General features: G+C 35.6%; 1 protein-coding gene across 1 annotated transcript in view; it reads left to right on the forward strand.

Moving 5' to 3' along the window:
- Positions 1–19,919, forward strand: part of LOC127846997 (alpha-1,6-mannosylglycoprotein 6-beta-N-acetylglucosaminyltransferase A-like) — a 72,305-nt gene that overhangs the window by 35,676 nt on the left and 16,710 nt on the right. The window contains exons 9-13 of the mRNA XM_052378472.1: positions 384–486; positions 12,620–12,754; positions 13,412–13,545; positions 16,059–16,183; positions 18,878–19,036. Coding sequence (XP_052234432.1) covers positions 384–486; positions 12,620–12,754; positions 13,412–13,545; positions 16,059–16,183; positions 18,878–19,036 — 656 coding nt within the window. The remainder of the gene's footprint in view (positions 1–383; positions 487–12,619; positions 12,755–13,411; positions 13,546–16,058; positions 16,184–18,877; positions 19,037–19,919) is intronic.

The raw sequence follows: 19,919 nt of genomic DNA on the forward strand, positions 1-19,919 counted from the left end.
CCTTCCTACTCATACATTATTTCTTTTCTACACATTACACAATCATGCATACATTTCCTATGAACCTTCCTATAAATGAGCCTCATTCTGGGACAAGTGAGCTTTATGCATGGGCTTAAAGTTTTCTACCAGAAAAGCCAGTGCAATCCGCACAAACTTGTAATTAGGGATACAACATTCCACTTAAATTGAATGTTTGCTAAGTATTTAAAGTAAAGACTATCTTAAACAAAAAATAACTTAAAAGCCAAATGTTTCATCCCCGATAAGCCTGTGGGACTGTACAGGCAAGTCTCTGACGACACTTTACGCACAAGCATTAAGCCCAGTTTTGCAAGGATGAGGCTCAAATGAATGCAACATTATCCTATGCCTGTTTGTAGGAGGTCCGCTGGGAGAACTGGTGCAGTGGTCGGACCTGATCACTGCCCTCTACGTGCTCGGACATCAACTGACCATCACCAGCGAGGCGGAACAGCTCTCCAGGTATGCACTGACCACAACATTTTATGGCTCAGATAAAAAAAAAACACAGCGGAAAGTGTTCTTCCTGATTAGCCTGTGGAGGACACTTTAGGTGCATGCATAAAGCCCAGTTTTCCTAAAATAAGGCTGATACAGCACAGAAAATTAAACTTAACTCTTTCCAACTAAGATACGCTCTTTGACACCCTTAAAATCAAATTTAATTTAAAGACCTTTCTTTACGGATGCAAGCTGAAAAGGCTTCATTTCCCGTTAACCACTCAGATAGGTGCTGTGTCACTTGTGTAGACCCTTTGAAAACCAAGTTTAATTGAAGACCTTTCTTCATGGATTCCGGTTTTAAAGCTTAAGTTCAAGCCCTAATATACTGATGACAAGTGAACTTCATAAAACCTGAATGAATGGTTGCTTATGCTCAACTTTCCCTTGCATCTGAGGGGGAAAGGGTTAACAACATTTTGATAGCGATGCATGCTTTACTGCAATTTTAAACGATTGAGCTTGAGCTAAAATTCCTGTGATGGTCGTAAGTATTGTGTTGAAATCCCTGCAGATTTGTTAAGATTAATGTGTTTATCTTGGCGGCATTGGTCAAATTATTGTGTAAATGAAGCCGCTAGACCTTTGGGTTGGTTAGCTTGACCAGCATATGGCCAGTTGTGTGCTTGAAATCTAGTTTAGCCAGATGCTGTTGCTAGTAAATACTACTTTCACTACCCTACTAGACTAATTTGCTGGTAATCAATAACAAATTTAATGCAAAAATATTTGTGCAACAGTTTATTTCCTTAAGTGGAAAAATTGGATAAAACAATTCAGGGAGTGATTTTGGAATGGGATTAAAGTGTACATAAAATTGAATTTAAATTTATTTTTGTTTCCATAATATTGCCACAGATTGACAATAAGGATTTAAGCGAACTTAACTTTTCAAATTTAACTTATACTAAGTACACTTAAGTGTCAAGGCTTTGGTATTTTTGGTAGTCGCTCGAAATACTTTTTTTTATATTAAGGTAAGTTTTGCAATGATCACTGCCATGTAGTGATTATGAAATACGTTTTTTTTTTACTTAGATTGCCATTTTTAGCTCTTCTGGCGGAAGGCCTGAAGAGCTTATGTTATGGCGTGGTTTCCGTCGTCCGTGCGTGCGTTAGACTTTTTCTTGTTTACGCGATAAAGTCCACAGTTTTCATCCGATTCTTTTCAAACTTGTTCACTGTCTTTATATTAATGAGAACTTGAACCCTATTAAAAATGGTTACATCAGAGTAAAAAGTCAAGAATTCTCTCCCATTGAATTTGAGAAAATTGTGAAATAAGGCTTGTTTACGCAATTTAGTCCACAGTTTTCATCCAATTATTTCCCAACTTGCACAGTGTCTTTATCTGAATGATGAGTCAAATCCTATTGAAAATGAGCAATATCGAAGTTATAAGTCCAGAATTATCTCCCCTTGAATTTGAGAAAAAAATGAATTTTTTTTTTTTATGTGATTAAGTCCATAATTTTCATCCAATTCTTGGCAAACTTGCACAGTGTCTTTGATGAGGACTCAAACCCTTTTGTAAAAAGAGCAATATCAAAGCAATAAGTCCAGAATGACTTCCCCTTGAATATGAGAAAATTTTGAAATCCCGCTTGTTTACACATTTAATTCCACAGTTTTCATCCAATTATTTCCAAATTTTCACAGTATCTTTATATCAATGAGGACTTTACCGTATTGAATATGAGCAGTATCGGAGAAATAAACACACAATAATCTCTCCTTGAATTTGAGAAAATTCTCCTTGTTTGCGCGATTAAGTACACAGTCTCCATCTTATTCTTTCCAAACTTGCACAGTGTTTATAGCAGTAGAGCGATTCAGGCCCTCATGGGCCTCTTGTTATTCTTAATATTCACAAAGAGACTCAGCTGTTCAATTGTCTGAATTTCAATATTCAACTTTATAAATTTATTGTTTGAAATATGTGTGAAAATATTATCAGCTTTCATTAAGTTGACAACTAATAGTTTATTATAAGCAGTTGAAAAACACTGTTGCTACTTGTTAAAAATGTTTAATGAAAATAAAAATCTTCTCTACTAGTGAAATGTTACATTCAAATGAAAAATAGAGCTTGACATGAAATGTTCCATAATAATTAACTTTTGTGGCAAATAAATATTTGTCAGAAAAAAAAACGCTTCTCTATGTTTTGTCAGAAAACATAATCAATATTAATTATGCATATTTTGTAATGATCTTTTTTCAAAATTATCAAAAAAATATAATTAATGTTATCAGCTGCTTTAGTTGCTTGCATGTTTTCTGCCCTTTTTTGTATGTTTTTTCATGTTTTATTTCAGTTTAGACGATTAAAAGAATGTATTGCTATGGTAATTGATGCACCACTAACATCTTATGTGTTTTCCTTGCTGTTTTTTTCTTTTTCTATTTTTTTTTTCTCATTTCATATTTCTAAATATAGAGAAATATAGAGAAGCACTATATGACCCTTCAGTTGACTCTTTTCTTGATGCTGGACACATCACAAAATCCATAGATCCCTTGACATAAGGTTTCAAGCCTTTACCCCTTATGAACGCATTTTGACACATTTGAAGTCCTTCAAATCAAATCAAATTTAATTTAAGTCCTTTCTTAATATATACATTAAAGTTTGAAAGGCTTCATTTCCAACCCTAAGATACTGATGAGCAGCAAACAGCATATAATCTGAACAGACAGTGAGTTACTCGCAGGCTGTTCTGGTTTTATGCTCTTTGCACATAGCCGTTTTTACTTTGCTTCTGATGGGGAAGGGAGGGTTAACTACACTGAACATGTAAGCTTGCATGGCTGAATGATAGCATGTGACATGTAGCTTGTGCTTTGAGAGGTCCCGGGTTTGTTTATGTCCCCCACCACTTTAGTGGGGGACATATTGTTTTTGCCCTGTCTGTTGGTTTGTTGCTTTGTTTGTTTGTGCAAACATCAACATTTGCCATAACTTTTGCAACATTGTAGATAGCAACTTCATATTTGGCATGCATGTGTATCTCATGGAGCGCACATTTTGAGTGGTGAAAGGCCTAGGTCATCCTTCTATGTCAAAGGTCAAATATATGGTTCAAAATCGCTCATTTCATGTACACTTTTGCAATATTGAAGATAGCAAGTTGATATTTGGCATGCATGTGTATCTCATGAAGCTGCACATTTTGAGTGGTGAAAGGTCAAGGTCATCCTTCAAGATCAAAGGTCAAATATATGGGGACACAGTGTTTCACAAACACATTGCTTGTATATGTTATCTTTTTCCTTGTTATTAAAATTTATGAAGACTATTCCAGTTTTTATAGAAAAATTAATCATATATTTTTCAAAAATGCAAAGATCAATTAACAAGTCCCTGTAATGCAGGTTATCCCCGCAAACTGGATAGTTATGGTTGAGAACAGAGACTGAGACTTAAGTCAGGGTTGCCAATTTCCTAGTTTCTTGATTACAGAAAATCTTTCAACAAACAATGATCTGCTTACACAAACTACCGGGTATTTAAAAAGGGAAAAGTAAATAAGGTAGGATGTTGTTAAATTTATTGTTTGTCAAGTGTGCAGGTTAACATCTCACCATGCAGTATATGGCTATAGTAAAACCTTGTGAACACTTGAAGTCCAATTTTTTGTCATTTCTATGTGGTCAGAACATTTGTTCTATTGATATTATATATACTACAGAGTCCACAATTGTTCTGGTCTATTAAAAAACACTTTCGCTAGGGTGCTGGGCGTGCTTTTAACACAACTTCTCCTACTCATCCCCTACAGAGATTTTAATATGACCCAATAGGAATGAACCTTGGGTGACCCTCTTTCAAAGTTTTTCAAATGGTTCTGGTCCATTGCAGTCCTCTCTTAACTCACAATTCTTCACAAAGGTGTGATATTTGGATATAGCATTGTGTGGTTCTATACCAAGTTGGTTCAAAGTATTACCCTGTGATTAAATTATCCCTCACCTTATTGGTTACTTGTTTCCCATATATGCTAATAGTCAAAACTTAAAAAATCTCACTTGAAACCACAAGGCAAAAAAGTTTGGTATTTGCATTGAATTTTGGTCCTCCGCTAAGTTGCCCTTCCCTTGGTGTTTCTTGTTTTCTTGATATGTATAAAGTGGCAACCTAAAACTAAACTCTCTTCTGAAATTGCAAGGCAACGAAGTTATATATTTGTTATGTAATTCAAACTGTGGTCCTCTACCATATAGTTTGCTTCAACTATGCCTTTTTGGTCAAAATTGGGCTATGATCCTGGGATAACTTGTCTCCATTTTACTTCCTTTCCCCAACACAGTTGTTTGGTATTTGCTATTTTAAGTAGTATGATGGTCTCTGGATTCTAAATTTTCATTGCCCTTGCTTTTATTAAATACAAAATCCACCAGAAGGCTGTGATGTTTTCCAAATATGGATTTAGTGTAACCTTGTATCATTCTTAAGTCATATCATTTACCAAATAAACTAGCTCAGAATATTTCTCAAATGATTTCTTGGCTTATTTCCAAAAGGTAACATAAACAGTGGTAAAAGTTTATTAGAAAAGTTAAGTCGCTTTTGGTCGCAGATGAGCGACCTAGGCCTATGTGGCCCCCTTGTTTTCTTTGTTCTGATATCCATTTTTGTGTGATTTTGTACTTAAATGCTGACCGTGCTTGTGATTTGGGTTATCTAGTGTTGTGTTTATAAACTTATATTTATTCAACACTCATATAGAATTTTTTTCATATTTTCTTTTAGTACTTGTCAACTTTAGTATTCGTACATATATTTTTATGCTCCCCCCAAAAAATTTGGGGGGAGCATATAGTCGCCGCTTCGTCTGTCCATGCGTCCGTTCGTGTGTCCTTCCCTGCACAATTTTTGTCCGGGCTATTTCTCAGCAACTAATGACCGGAATTCAATGAAATTTATAAGAAGCTTCACTACCAAGAGGAGATGTGCATATTATCACCGGGTTCTGGTCGGATGATTTTTCACAGAGTTATGGCCCTTTGAAATTTCCCATTAACTGTACATTTAGTGCAGTTCTTGTCCGGGCTACTTCTCAGCAACTAATGACCGGAATGCAATGAAACTTTATGGGAAGCTTCACTACCAAGAGGAGATGTGCATATTATCAGCAGGTTTTGGTCGGATGATTTTTCACAGAGTAATGGCCCTTTGAAATTTTCCATTAACTGTACATATAGTGCAATTCTTGTCCAGGCTATTTCTCAGCAACTAATAACCGGAATTCAATGAAATTTTCTGGGAAGCTTCACTACCAAGAGGAGATGTGCATATTATCAGCGGGTTCTGGTCGGATGATTTTCACAGAGTTATGGCCCTTCTGAAATTTTATATATAAAAACTCTTGTCCCCCCAACTACTGTGCCCTGAAGACGTTTCCTTTTATCTGAATATATAGTGCAATTTTGTGACAAAAAACCTTTGGGGAGCATCACCCGTCTCCGACGGTTTCTTGTTATCCCCACGCTTTTTGAAAAAAAGGTGGGGATATTGTGGTTATCTCCGCCGTCCGTCCGTCCGTCCGTCCGTCCGTCTGTCTGTCTGTCTGTCTGTCTGTCTGTCCGTCCGTCCTGGCCACTATCTCCTCCTACACTAAAAGCACTAGAACCTTGAAACTTACACACATGGTAGCTATGAGCATATGTGCGACCCTGCACTATTTGGAATTTTGATCTGACCCCTGGGTCAAAAGTAATAGCGGTTGGGGTGGGGCCGCGTCAGAAATTATCACTCATTTTTTTAGGTTATTTTACATTTACTTCTTTATTTCTACACCGATTCACTTCAAATTGATACTGGACCTCTCTTATGACAATACGGTCAATCTCAACAATGCATGGCCCCATTCCCAACCCTGGGGCGCCCCACCCACATAGGCCACACCCACCAAAAATTTCCATTTACTATCATTTTTTCATTTCTACACGGATTCACTTCAAATTGATACTGAACTTTTGTTATGACATTAGGGTCAATCTCAACTATGCATGGCCCCAATCCCAACCCTGGGGCGCCGCCCACATAGGCCACACCCACCAAAAAATTCCATTTACTATAATTTTTTCATTTCTACACGGATTCACTTCAAATTGATACTGAACTTCTCTTATGACATTAGGGTCAATCTCAACTATGCATGGCCCCATAACCAACCCTGGGGCCCCGCCCACATAGACCACACCCACCCAAAATTGCCTTTACTATAATTTCTTCATTTCTACACCGATTCACTTCAAATTGATACTGAACTTTTGTTATGACATTAGGGTCAATCTCAACTATGCATGGCCCCAATCCCAACCCTGGGGTGCCCGCCCACATAGGCCACACCCACCAAAAAATTCCATTTACTATAATTTTTTCATTTCTACACCGATTCACTTCAAATTGATACTGAACCTCTCTTATGACAATACGGTCAATCTCAACTATGCATGGCCCCATTACCAACCCTGGGGCCCCGCCCACATAGACCACACCCGCCAAAAATTGCCTTTTACTATAATTTCTTCATTTCTACACCGATTCACTTCAAATTGATACTGAACTTCTCTTATGACAATACGGTCAATCTCAACTATGCATGGCACAATTACCAACCCTGGGGCGCCCTGCCCACATATGTCACACCCACCCAAAATTGCCTTTTACTATAACTTCTTCATTTCTACACCAATTCACTTCTAATTGATGATGAACTTCTCTTATGACAATACGGTCAATCTCAGCTATGCATGGCCCCATTACCAACCCTGGGGCACACCTAGGTCAAACATTCGGCGTGGGGATACGCGTCGGCCTCTGCCGCGCCATTTCTAGTTCTTTTTATTTTCGTACAAGCACATGTTGCACATACATGTTTAATCCTTATCAAATTACATGCATAACAAACATGGCATTATAACTCCAAACCATTACATGAGTCGTGTTCTGAGAAAACTGGGCATAATACATGTTCGTAAAGTGTTATCCCAGATTAGCCTGTGCAGTCCGCACAGGCTAATCAGGGACGACACTTTCCTCTTAAACTTGATTTTTGGTAAGGAGGGACTTCCTTGAAACTAAAAATACCATAAAAGCTGAAAGTGTCGTTCCTGATTAGCCTGTGCAGACTGCACAAGCTAATCTGGGACGACACTTTACGCACATGCATTTTGCCCAATTTTCTCAGAACAAGGCTCAATTATTCAAGTATTTTACTTTTTTATCAATATTGATGTATTTTGTTTTATTTTAAAGCCAACATTTTTGGTACACTGGCTTATTAAAAATAACATTGTATAAAGCAATTGTCCATTACTTTGATTATGATTTCACAGTTAGTAGTGAATATCAGTATTATATCATTATATCAGTAGCCTAGGTCGATAACCATTATCATAATAAAACTTCAAAGTCTTTATTGTCATATCACAAACACTTTATATTTCAATTTCAAAGCACACGTTTTTAGGACATTTAAGTACTATTTCACAAGTAACTAGAAATGGCGTGGCAGAGGCCGACGCGTATCCCCACGCTGCATGTTTGACCCAGGGGGGACCCCAGGGTTGGTAATGGGGCCATGCATAGTTGAGATTGACGGTATGGTCATAAGAGAAGATCAGTATCAATTAGAAGTGAATCGGTGTAGAAATGAAGAAGTTATTGTAAAAGGCAATTTTGGGTGGGTGTGGCCTATGTGGGCGGGGCGCCCCAGGATTGGTAATGGGGCCATGCATAGTTGAGATTGACCTTATTGTCATTAGAGATGTTCAGTATCAATTTGAAGTGATTCAGTGTAGAAATGAAGAAATTATAGTAAAATGCAGTTTTCCCTTCTCAAAATAAAATACACTTTTTAACAAAATACGCTTTAATAAGTGTATTTTTTCTGCATTTTTACCGAAAAGTGTATTTTTTCTGCATTTTTTTCATAATTCAGTGCACTAAAGTGCATTTTTTCTGTATTTACATTATCTTCAAGTGTATTTTACTGTACTTAAAGTGTATCTTCTGTAGACAAATTGCATCTTTTTATGCAATAAGTGCATTTTTTTAATGAAGTGCATTTTTTGTGCATATTAGTGTATCTTCTGATTTGCAAAAAAAAATATTCTTTCTGTACAAGTGTAGTTTTAGTGCATCTTCATAAAAAAGAGCAACACTGTAGCAAATAACTGAAGTTAAAGGACAGAGATATAGTGTTTAATAGGAGTATTGTACTGAATTCTTTTTTATCTTCACATAATGTTTATGGTCTTATTATTACAATTTGTCTGCTCATAAAATATGTGAATCAGTAGAGCAGCTTTTAAAGGGAAAAGTACAACTAAATCAGGCTGTGGGTAAATAATTAAAAATATTGAAAGTGTCAAAAAAATTATGTGGGCTTGCCAGAATCAATTATATCTCCACAACATAAAAAACAAGTATTTGAACTTTCTTACACTGATATTTAACCCCAATTCAATTAATGTCTACCACATTGACTATTAACATTCATTTTAAAAAACAATTTAAATAATATTTATAATATTATATTTATTTCCTAACACCATTCAGTATGTTATATTGAAATATTCACAAATAAATATAATATGCTAAGTGTGCTGTGTATTATTCAATAAATATCAGATAAGATCAGGATCAGATAAGAGATCAATTAGCATCATAAACACTAATCCCTATCAGTGCTCCATCTAGCCAAAACAAAGGGGTGGTTATAGAATTTTGATTGGTTCTGGGACCATCTATTTGAAAACAAACCACTTTTGATTGGTTGGAGCACAGCAAGTTATTTGGAGCACAGGAAGTTATTTTTGTAAACAATTTGGTTTCAGCAACTTAAATTGAGCTAATTTTTTAGGTATAATTCAGCAACATTAATTCTAGTGTCAAATGTCTTGAAATTCTTTCAGCACATGAACTATTGTGTGATGAAAACAATGTGTATTTACTACAATGTGTAAATCAACAATAAGTTTGTTGCAAAGAAGATTCAAAGTGGGTGGTTAAAGTGATCAACAACTGCCGTTTTTGTTTTTTTGGAATGCTGAAGAACAGCTGTAACAGGTTTGTATTTTCATTTCTGCATCTCTTTTTAATTTAATTAATTATGATCATTATCATATTTATGTATTGTCACTGGGAAATGTAACTGGATGAGTAAATGTAATGCAATTTTAAGGAAAAAAACACCATTTGAATTATTATGGCTGTATTTTATGGTTATTGTCATCTTAAAATTTATTTATACCTATTTCTTGTCATTAATGAACAGATTTCTTTCCCCCATATTTAATCAGAACTTTAATATTTTATATTTGAAGGTTAAACCCCAAGGTGAAATTTACATTGATCGGAAGATCCATTGGACAGAATGTGCATCATTGCCTGCCAAAAAAGGGAGCAAAAAGGGGACTACCTGATGTATGGACATGTATACCAGGTTTTACCCTGCACGAGCAGGCCAACTTGAGGGGAACAGGAGTGGGAAACCGTGCCCTGTAGCTTGTCCTTGACCAAGAAAAGATGGATTTGTTGAGAGGTAAAACTATATAATAAAGGTTATTGCAATTCAAAGACGTCACACTTCCGACCAGTCCACACAGCCAAAGGAGACCACATAATATTAGTAAATTTATTAACAGTATTTTCTATCAAACGTAATTTCTTTAAATTATTTATGAAAAGCGTTAAGTCACATGTGATCACGAGATTAAAATTGCAAAAATAAACAAACAAAAACAACAAGCCAACAAACTTGTTTTGATTTAAATTTATGATATTTATAGCAACTGTTGAACAAGATTACCATAACAGCAATATTTAACACTTACATTATAAAATATCTTTCAGGACCTGATCTCAAATGAGATCATGCACAAGAAGCGCCTCGCAGACCATGACAGTAGTATTCAGACCTGATCAGCTGGTGAAGTGCTCTATAAAGGGTTGTTTATGAATGCATTTTTTGTAAGGAACAGAGTATAACAACAAATATAGTGACAGGGGCTAAGCTGCTAAATATTGTCAGCATGTATGCAGTGATTTTCTTTGGAAATTCAAAACAACCTGTACGTACTGGCTCTCAGAAAGGCATGTTTTAGCGCAATAATGAACAAAAAAAGGAAGATCTTAAAAATAAGGTATAGATTTATATATTTCATGAATACTGTTCATTTATCATATATTAGGATCCAGAATATGATTGAATTAAATGTGCTGCTTTTGTCCATATTAAAAAGGGATTTGGAATTAATGTAATATATAAAAATCTAGTAAATGATAGGGAAAACATTTCAGCTTAAGGAGGGAAAAACTTTAATATTTTTGAAGTGGAAACCACCTGTATTTGGCTGTTAATCAGTTACCGGTAATCAGAGGGGAGAAAAATCTCTGGTATGAGCTTCATATTTTCAATTGTTAATTCCAGATAGGCAATAGCCCGTTTGAATCCTCTCTTTTATGTAGATATGTAACATTTGTTTTTGTTTTTTAAGGTTTAACATTCTAATAAAAGTGTGTATTTATCTATTGAATTGTACTTTTTGTTTTTTATGTATGTGTTTACACTAACCTTTCATTTAAAGAATGAATGCTGACTTCAAAATGCTGGGATTTTTTAAAAATTTAGTTAATTTTTAAGCATATTAATTTGAAGTGATAAAAAGTACACTTGAGCGTATAATGCGCTTAAAAAATTCACTTCCAACACTTCAAAAAGTGTATCATTTGTATGACTGAAAATGCACTCAAGTGTATTAATGCGCTTAAAAATTCACTTTAAATATTGTAAGGTGTATTATTTGTATGACTGGGAATGCACTCAAGTGTATTAATGCGCTTAAAAAATTCACTTTCAATTTTGTAAGGTGTATTATTTGTATCAGTGGAAATGCACTCAAGTGTATTAATGCGCTTAAAAAATTCACTTTGAATACTCCATGAAGTGTTTTATTTGTAAGTCTGGAAATGCACTTAAGTGTATTAATGCGCTTAAAAAATTCACTTTGAATACTCCATGAAGTGTATTATTTGTATGAGTTAAAATACACTCAAGTGTATTGATGCACTTGAAAGATTACTTTAGTTCCTGATAAGTGTATTATTTGTATGACTGGAAATGCACTCAAGTGTATTAATGCACTTAAATAATTTGCTTTTAATTCTGTAATGTGTATTATTTGAATGACTGGAAATGCACTCAAGTGTATTAATGCGCTTTAAAAAATTTACTTTAACCATGAAGTGTATTATTTGTATGTCTTAAAATACACTCAAGTGTATAAATGCACTTAAAAATAAACTTGAGCACACTTATTATCATAATAAACGCACTTAAGTGTATTATTTCGTGGAAAAAAAATACACTTAAATGTATAAACACACTAGTAAAAAGTGTTTTTTTTTAACAGATTAAAATGCACTTGTTAAGCAAAAATACGGTGCCAATAACATGCGCATTAAATGCGCATTTAATGTGCATTTAATGCGCATTAAATGCGCATTTAGTGCACTTTTTTGAGAAGGGTTGGGGGGGTGTGGTCTATGTGGGCAGGGCACCCCAGGGTTGGTAATGGAGCCATGCATAGTTGAGATTGACCGTATTGTCATAAGAGATGTTCAGTATCAATTTGAAGTAAATCGGTGTAGAAATGAAGAACTCAATTTAAAATAACCTAAAAAAATGAGTGAAAATCTCTGACCCAGGCCCAACCCCAAACCCCATTTCTTTTGACCCAGGGGTCAGATCAAAAATCCAAATAGTGCAGGGTTGCACATATGCTCATAGCTACCATGTGTGTACGTTTCAAGGTTCTAGTGTTAACAGTGTAGGAGGAGATAGTGGCCAGGACGGACAGACAGACAGACAGCGGAGATTACCACAATATCCCTACGCTTTTCAAAAAGCTGCCTTAACTGGATTTTTGCTAAGATGAGTCTTCCTTTAAGGGAAAAGTGTTTTCCTGATTAGTCTGTGCAGACTGCACAGGCATTAAGGCCAGTTTTTCCCAAGCAGGGCTTATATTTCAAACAATGGCGAACTTTGTGATATTACCACAAAGTGTGAACTTCATTTTCCAGTGTCGTGTCACAGCTTCCTGCAGCCAATTCACCATGTCAGAGCCGGAAAGAGTTGCCCGTAGATATAATCTACATCGACATAATGGGCCTGAAACAATTCAAGAAGTCTGTGGGAAATGGATTTGGAAAATTCAGGTTTTGTGTTATGGGAGAGAAATATCACATGTAAAAATTGATATGAAACTTGTGTATAATTATACATTGTGCAGGTATATTTGTATTATGGCAATCTAACTGAAGTGCTCAGATGTCAAATAGGATACCTTATAACCTTAGCTTGAAGTGCTTAATGAAAATCTGAAATTTAAATGAAATTCAAATTAACATCCTAGTTAATTTTGTTGCTCCTATGAAAATACATTATGTTGTTGTTTTGTGTGTCTGTGTGATTTAAAACTTTATTGATTCTCAACAAAGGAAATAAAAATTTAACAATTGTTTTTTTTTCCTCAAAACAACTAAATTATATTTGTAAAATAACTGACAATTCAATAATATCACTCTCACTTTTAAAACCATACAACCATAATTATTTCATTGAAATTTATTGAGTTATTACCGGTATCCTTGATTTTTTTCTACTGCAAATCAAAACTATTTGTATAAAACTTAATGTGATACAAAAATCATATATCAATAGAGAAAATTGAGATTTTTTATTTTCAATTGATAAATAAAACTTTTTTTCAACTTATAAGGTCAAGATTGTACTTTTGGATCAAAACAACACTTGGGATGCATTTGTCACTTACAGTAACAGGACCTGTAAATCATTGATGTTTGTCTTTGCAGCTGTTTGTTACGGATAGTCGACTCATTTGGCACTGAACCAGCCTTCAACTTGCACTCCTTCGCCAAGCAGCGCAAGAAACTCACATCTTGGGGAGGCAATGACCTGCATCCACAGCAGTTCTTCACCATGTTCCGTATGGTGTTTTTTTTGTTAATTTAATCTGAGTCTGGCTATTGGAAAACGGGGTTGAATGCATGTGCATAAAGTGTAGTTAATTTCCACTTTTATACCTTTCTTACTAGGTTCAAGTTTTAAAGGCTTCATTTCCAACCCAACTTATGAGCAGCAAACAGCAAGAAACCTGAACAGACAGCAAGTTACTCTGTGTCCCCAGAGCAAGACCCATATAGTTTTGATCAATTCAATTAACTATGTCTTGTATTTCTAATGCATAGGAATTAAACCATAAAGGTTTCTTCCATGCATCGGTTTGACAAATATTTTAAAGTTGTTTTATAAAAATTGATACAAAAATAACTTTGCAGTTTGAACTTTATTTTATAAGGCAGCAAGCAGCAATAGGACTGCTTGTATGTTGTTAATAAAAAGTTTGAAAACATTAGTTGGTGGTTTGTCTGTGAAAATGAACAAAGCATATACTGAACACTGTCTGTTGCCTTTATTAAATGAAAGGTTTATATGTTACAGCTCACAGCCCTGATAACTCATTTATGGGGTTTATATGTTACAGCTCACAGTCCTGATAATTCATTTATGGGGTTTATATGTTACAGCTCACAGTCCTGATAATTCATGTATGGGGTTTAATATGTTACAGCTCACAACCCTGATAACTCATTTATGGGGTTTAATATGTTACAGCTCACAGTCCTGATAATTCATGTATGGGGTTTATATGTTACAGTATAACAGCACACAGCCCTGATATTTCATTTATAGGGTTTACATGTTACAGCTCACAGCCCTGATAACTCATTTATGGGGTTTATATGTTACAGCACACAGTCCTGATAACCCATTTATGAGGTTTATATGTTACAGCTCACAGCCCTCATAATTCATGTATGGGGTTAATATGTTACAGCTCACAGCCCTGATAATGAATTAACGGGGTTTATATGTTACAGCTCTCAGACCTGATAACTCATTTATGGGGTTTATATGTTACATCACACAGTCCTTATAACTCATTTATGAGGTTTATATGTTACAGCTCACAGCCCTCATAATTCATGTATGGGGTTTATATGTTACAGTGTAACAGCTCACAGCCCTGATATTTCATTTATAGGGTTTATGTGTTATAGCTTACAGCCCTGATAACTCATTTATGGGGTTCATATGTTACAGCTCACAGCTCTGATAACTAATTTATGGGGTTTATATGTTACAGCTCACAGTCCTGATAACTCATTTATGGGGTTGATATGTTACAGCTCACAGCCCTGATAACTCATTTATGGGGTTTATATGTTACAGCTCACAGCTCTGATAACTCATTTATGGGGTTTATATGTTACAGCTCACAGTTCTTATAACTCATTTTGTTTGGTTATTATTTTACAGCTCACAGCCCTTTTAAGTCGTTTATTGGGTTAAATGTTAAAGCTCACAACCCTGATAACTCATTTATGGGGTTTATATGTTACTGCTCACAGCCCTTATAACTCATTTATGGGGTTTAAATGTTACAGCTCACACCCCTGATAACTCATTTATGGGGTATATATGTTACAGCTCACATCCCTGATAACTCATTTATGGGGTTTATATGTTACTGCACAAAGCCCTTATAACTCATTTATGGTGTTTATATGTTACAGCTCACAGCCCTGATAATTCATGTATGGGGTTTATATGTTACAAGTCACAGTTCTTATAACTCATTTTGTTGGGTTAATATGTTACAGCTCACAGCTTTATAAGTCGTTTATGGGGTTAAATGTTACAGCTCACAACCCTGATAACTCATTTATGGGGTTTATATGTTGCAGCTCACAGCCCTTATAACTCATTTATGGGGCTTATATGTTACAGCTCACAGCCCTGAGAACTCATTTATGGGGTTTATATGTTACTGCTCACAGCCCTGGTAACTCATTTATGGGGTTTATATGTTACAGCTCACAGCCCTGATAACTCATTTATGGGGTTTATATGTTACAGCTCACAGCCCTGATAACTCAATTATGGTGTTTAATATGTTACAGCTCACAGCCCTGATAACTAATTTATGGGGTTTATATGTTACAGCTCACAGTTCTTATAACTCATTTATTTGGTAAATATGTTACAGCTCACAGCCCTGATAACTCATTTATGGGGTTTATATGTTACAGCTCACAGCCCTGATAACTCATTTATGGGGTTTAATATGTTACAGCTCACAGCCCTGATAACTCATTTATGGGGTTTATATGTTACAGCTCACAGTTCTTATAACTCATGTATTTTGTAAATATGTTACAGCTCACAGCCCTGATAACTCATTTATGGGGTTTATATGTTACAGCTCACAGCCCTGATAACTCATTTATGGGGTTTATATGTTACAGCTCACAGCCCTGATAACTCATTTATGGGGTTTAATATGTTACAGCTCACAGCCCTGATAACTCAATTATGGGGTTTATATATTACAGCTCACAGTTCTTTTAACTCATTTATTTGGTAAATATGTTACAGCTCACAGCCCTGATAACTCTTTTATGGGGTTTGTGGTGGAGAGACATCTCAACGAGTCCAATGTCCGCGACATCAAACGAACCAACAGTGCCCTTGTGTATGGGAAGAATGCATATATGTGGGAGGTATGCTTGATGCTTGATGCTTGTTGTGTCTTTGATGGTTATGGCAATTAATTGCATACTTTAAAACAATTAAATCCTACAACATTTAACATGTTGCTTAATTATTTAAAAAACTGCATATGATATTCATGACTTCCTTTTTTCAACGCACATCAAAGGTTCTCGTCCATGGCATGTATAAGCAGGTAGATTTTTGTGTTTGCCAGCTTGCTTATTTGACCTTTTGCCACTAAGATAGATATTTTTAGTGAGGCTGTTTTCGGAGAAAACCCAAGCTATTGTCATAGCCAGCTCGTCGTCCGACGTCTGCCGTCCGCCGTAGGCGTCGTGCTTAAACCTTAACAGTGGCCATAACTTTTTAAATATTGAAGAAAGCACCTTGATATTTGGCATGCATGTGTATCTCATGGAGCTGCACATTTTGAGTGGTAAAATTTCAAGATGAACATCATCCTTCAAGGTCTAGGGTCGAAAAAACAAAGTCAAAGGAAGTAATAAGCTTTAAATGGACATAATTATTTGACCTGCCCACGTATATATTTTTGTTAAATAAATCAAAGCGGCGCAGTAGGCCGCATTGTATTTCTGACAAACACATTGTGGTAAAAGGTCAAGGTCATCCTTTATGGTCTATGGTAAAAAATACAGATTTAAGGGAAGTAATAAGCTTTAAAAAGGGAGAAAATTATTCAATAGTGAACATAGCCACTTTATATATTTGGCATGCATGTGTATCTAATGGAGCTGCACATTTTGACTGGTGAATCTACAGTCACGGTAGTGGCTTTTAATTATTTGCTACTAAAAATAGAGATTTGTTACAGACAATTATTTTAAAGGGAAGTAATTTATATAATTATAAATCTCACATTATATATTTCCTTACCAAGAATTGAAGTTCTTTTCACAGTTACTGTACAGATTTATTATTTTGATTATTTATAACCCAAATGATTGATTTGTCAAGTGTTTTTTTTTTAATGAAATAATGATAATTTCTTTGATGTTCATTACATACCTGTGAACTTATGTCCATAGATACATGATCAACTCTGGCTATGATCTCTTTTAAACCACAGGCCTTGATTGTCAGTGATGTCTGACATGGTCATAATTGACTGTGAGACCCTCCCCCCCACCAGTTGGAACAAATTCAAGGGAAGTAATAACCTTTAAAGGGAGATGATTTCTATACCTTCCTAATGATAAATAGAAATGTAGGGGCATTGTGTTTCTGACAAACACATCTCTTGTTGGGTCACTAGGTCAAAGGTCAAGGTCACTGTGACCTCTAAAAAAAAAAAATCTGACAAGCTTTCGCAGCCGAGCGTGGCACCCGTTATGCCGTGCTCTTGTTTACGCAATGATGTCCCTTATAAAGTTTCATTTAATTAATGACCTTTCTTATTAGATTGAAGTTTTAAAGGCTTCAATTCCATCCCTTAGATACTGATGAGCAGCAAACAGAATAAACCCTGACCAGACTGCGAGTTACTCACAGGCTGTTCTTGTTTTATGCTGTTTGCACATAGCCATTTTCACTTTGCTTCTGAGAGGGAAAGGGTTAAAAAAAATAGGCTATAGGAGACATACAATTATTATTTTCATGTTCTGATAAGATTCATTATAATATGAACATTTTAACCAAACAGTTTTTAAGTAACAAATATTTCTTAAATGAGTGTCAACCGAAACCCTAAAACCACAACAATGCTCTGTCTCAATCTAAGTCTTGATTGAAAATATTGACCAATAAGGATGCCCAAGATATTTTACCTTTGGTTGCCTTCGTTTAAAGACTTCCTCTGGACTTGTGAGATATTGGAGAAAGCAACTCTAAGCATGGGTTACAAATAAAGTTGACCCATTTAAATCCTTTCAAAATCATGTACCATTTAAATCGTTGTTATTTGAATAAACTATAAATCGGACATAAAATGGGGCAGCTATGTTTGTACTTTGAAATGAGATGGGGGTGTTTGTAGATCCAGTTTACCACTTTTTATGCTCTCGGATCGAAAGATCGGGGTATATTGTTTTTGGCCTGTCTGTCTGCCTGTCATTCATTCATTGTGTGTGTCTTTAACCTTGGCTAAAGTTTTGCAATAACTTTTGCATTATTAAAGATAGCAACTTGTTATTTGGGATGCATGTGTATCTCATGGAGATGCACATTTTGAATGGTGAAAGGTGAAGGTTATCCTTTAAGGTCAAAGGTCAAATATATGGCTTCAAAGCGGCGCAATAGGGGGCGTTGTGTTTCTGACAAACACATCTCTTGTTTATTATAAGAAAGAAAAAATTACAATTGAAGGTTTCAAAAATTAAATATTTTGTAAATAAAATGCAATATTTATTTAATTTCTCTATGAAGCTTTTTGGCTTGAACCTTAGAACATATAATATTGACAAATTGACAACACCATTTTTTCAATGTTAAAGTATTTGTAAGCAGAAAATAAAATACACCAATTTCCCAGTTTGAAGATTTCTTGACGCAAATTGTGCTTATTTCAGGGGTTTAAATGAGCAACTTTTTCCCAGTTGGGCTGGTGTGGGTATTTTACCCATATTCTAAAAAAATTGCTGCCACAACGCCATGGCCAATTATGTTTTCAGACATGATGCCAGGACACATTTGTAGATTCCAACTTTCAAAGATTGAAGGCTGTATAAATCATTCTCTTTGTACAGGGTAAGACCAGTTACCTGGACACAGTAAACAAGTCTGGTATTTTGATCCACGGGACTGTATACAGCGAGGACAATAAGCCCCTCAAACTCCCGGCCTATGTGGAGAATCATGGACTACTGAATGGGGAGGAGCTACACAAATTGCTGCGGCAGTCAAAGGTTTGGGATCAGTGAAATGGGTCATTCAAAAGGTCATATATGGGTCATGAAACGGTTCATGCAAGAGATCTACTTACCTTAATACTTTCCCACTAATTTACTGCGCTAAATACCATGTGTTCTTAAGGAACATACGTCCAATACGGCTAACAATTTGATACTGGCATACTGGAGATGGTTTCTACTGAGCACTCTGGAGGTCCCAGCTAAGATCACCACTCAGGGAACGTTTCTCTGAAGATGGCATGTACTGGTTCTACTCATAAAATTGTCTTAGAGTATCTCAGAAATGCACTTCTATGTACTATTTAAATGCAGCGCTACCTTAAGTCATTTGTACCTTACTTGTCCTCAACATGCTGACTGTGACCTTTCATTCATTGTGCATTTAAACATTTACGTTATGTACACTCTTTTTCACGTCCCCCACCGTTATAGTGGGGACATATTGTGTTTGCCCTGTCTGTTGATCTGTCTGTTGGTCTGTCTGTTGGTCTGTCTGTTGGTTGGTTGGTTGGTGTGTTTGTTTGCTCCAACTTTCACATTTTGCTGTAACTTTTGCAATATTGAAGGTAGCAACTTCATATTTGGCATGCATGTGTATCTCATGAAGCTGCACATTTTGAGTGGTAAAAGGGTAAGGTCATCCTTCAAGGTCAAAGGTCAAATATATAGATTCAAAGCGGCGCAGAAGTGGACAAAGTGTTTCTGACAAACATATCTTGCTAGTTTTTATCTTGGTAATGTATGGCCACTAGGTCAAATTTAAGAAAGCTTGTGAACTTTCTTGAAGTCTTGTGTTTTCGCCCTGTCATTATTCAACTTGCTCAAAAATTTAGTCTAAAGATATCTAGGCCCAGTTTGAAAATAGGTGTTGTCGGTT

The sequence above is a fragment of the Dreissena polymorpha genome, chromosome 10, assembly GCF_020536995.1.
Source record: "Dreissena polymorpha isolate Duluth1 chromosome 10, UMN_Dpol_1.0, whole genome shotgun sequence".
Lineage (NCBI taxonomy): Eukaryota > Metazoa > Mollusca > Bivalvia > Myida > Dreissenidae > Dreissena > Dreissena polymorpha.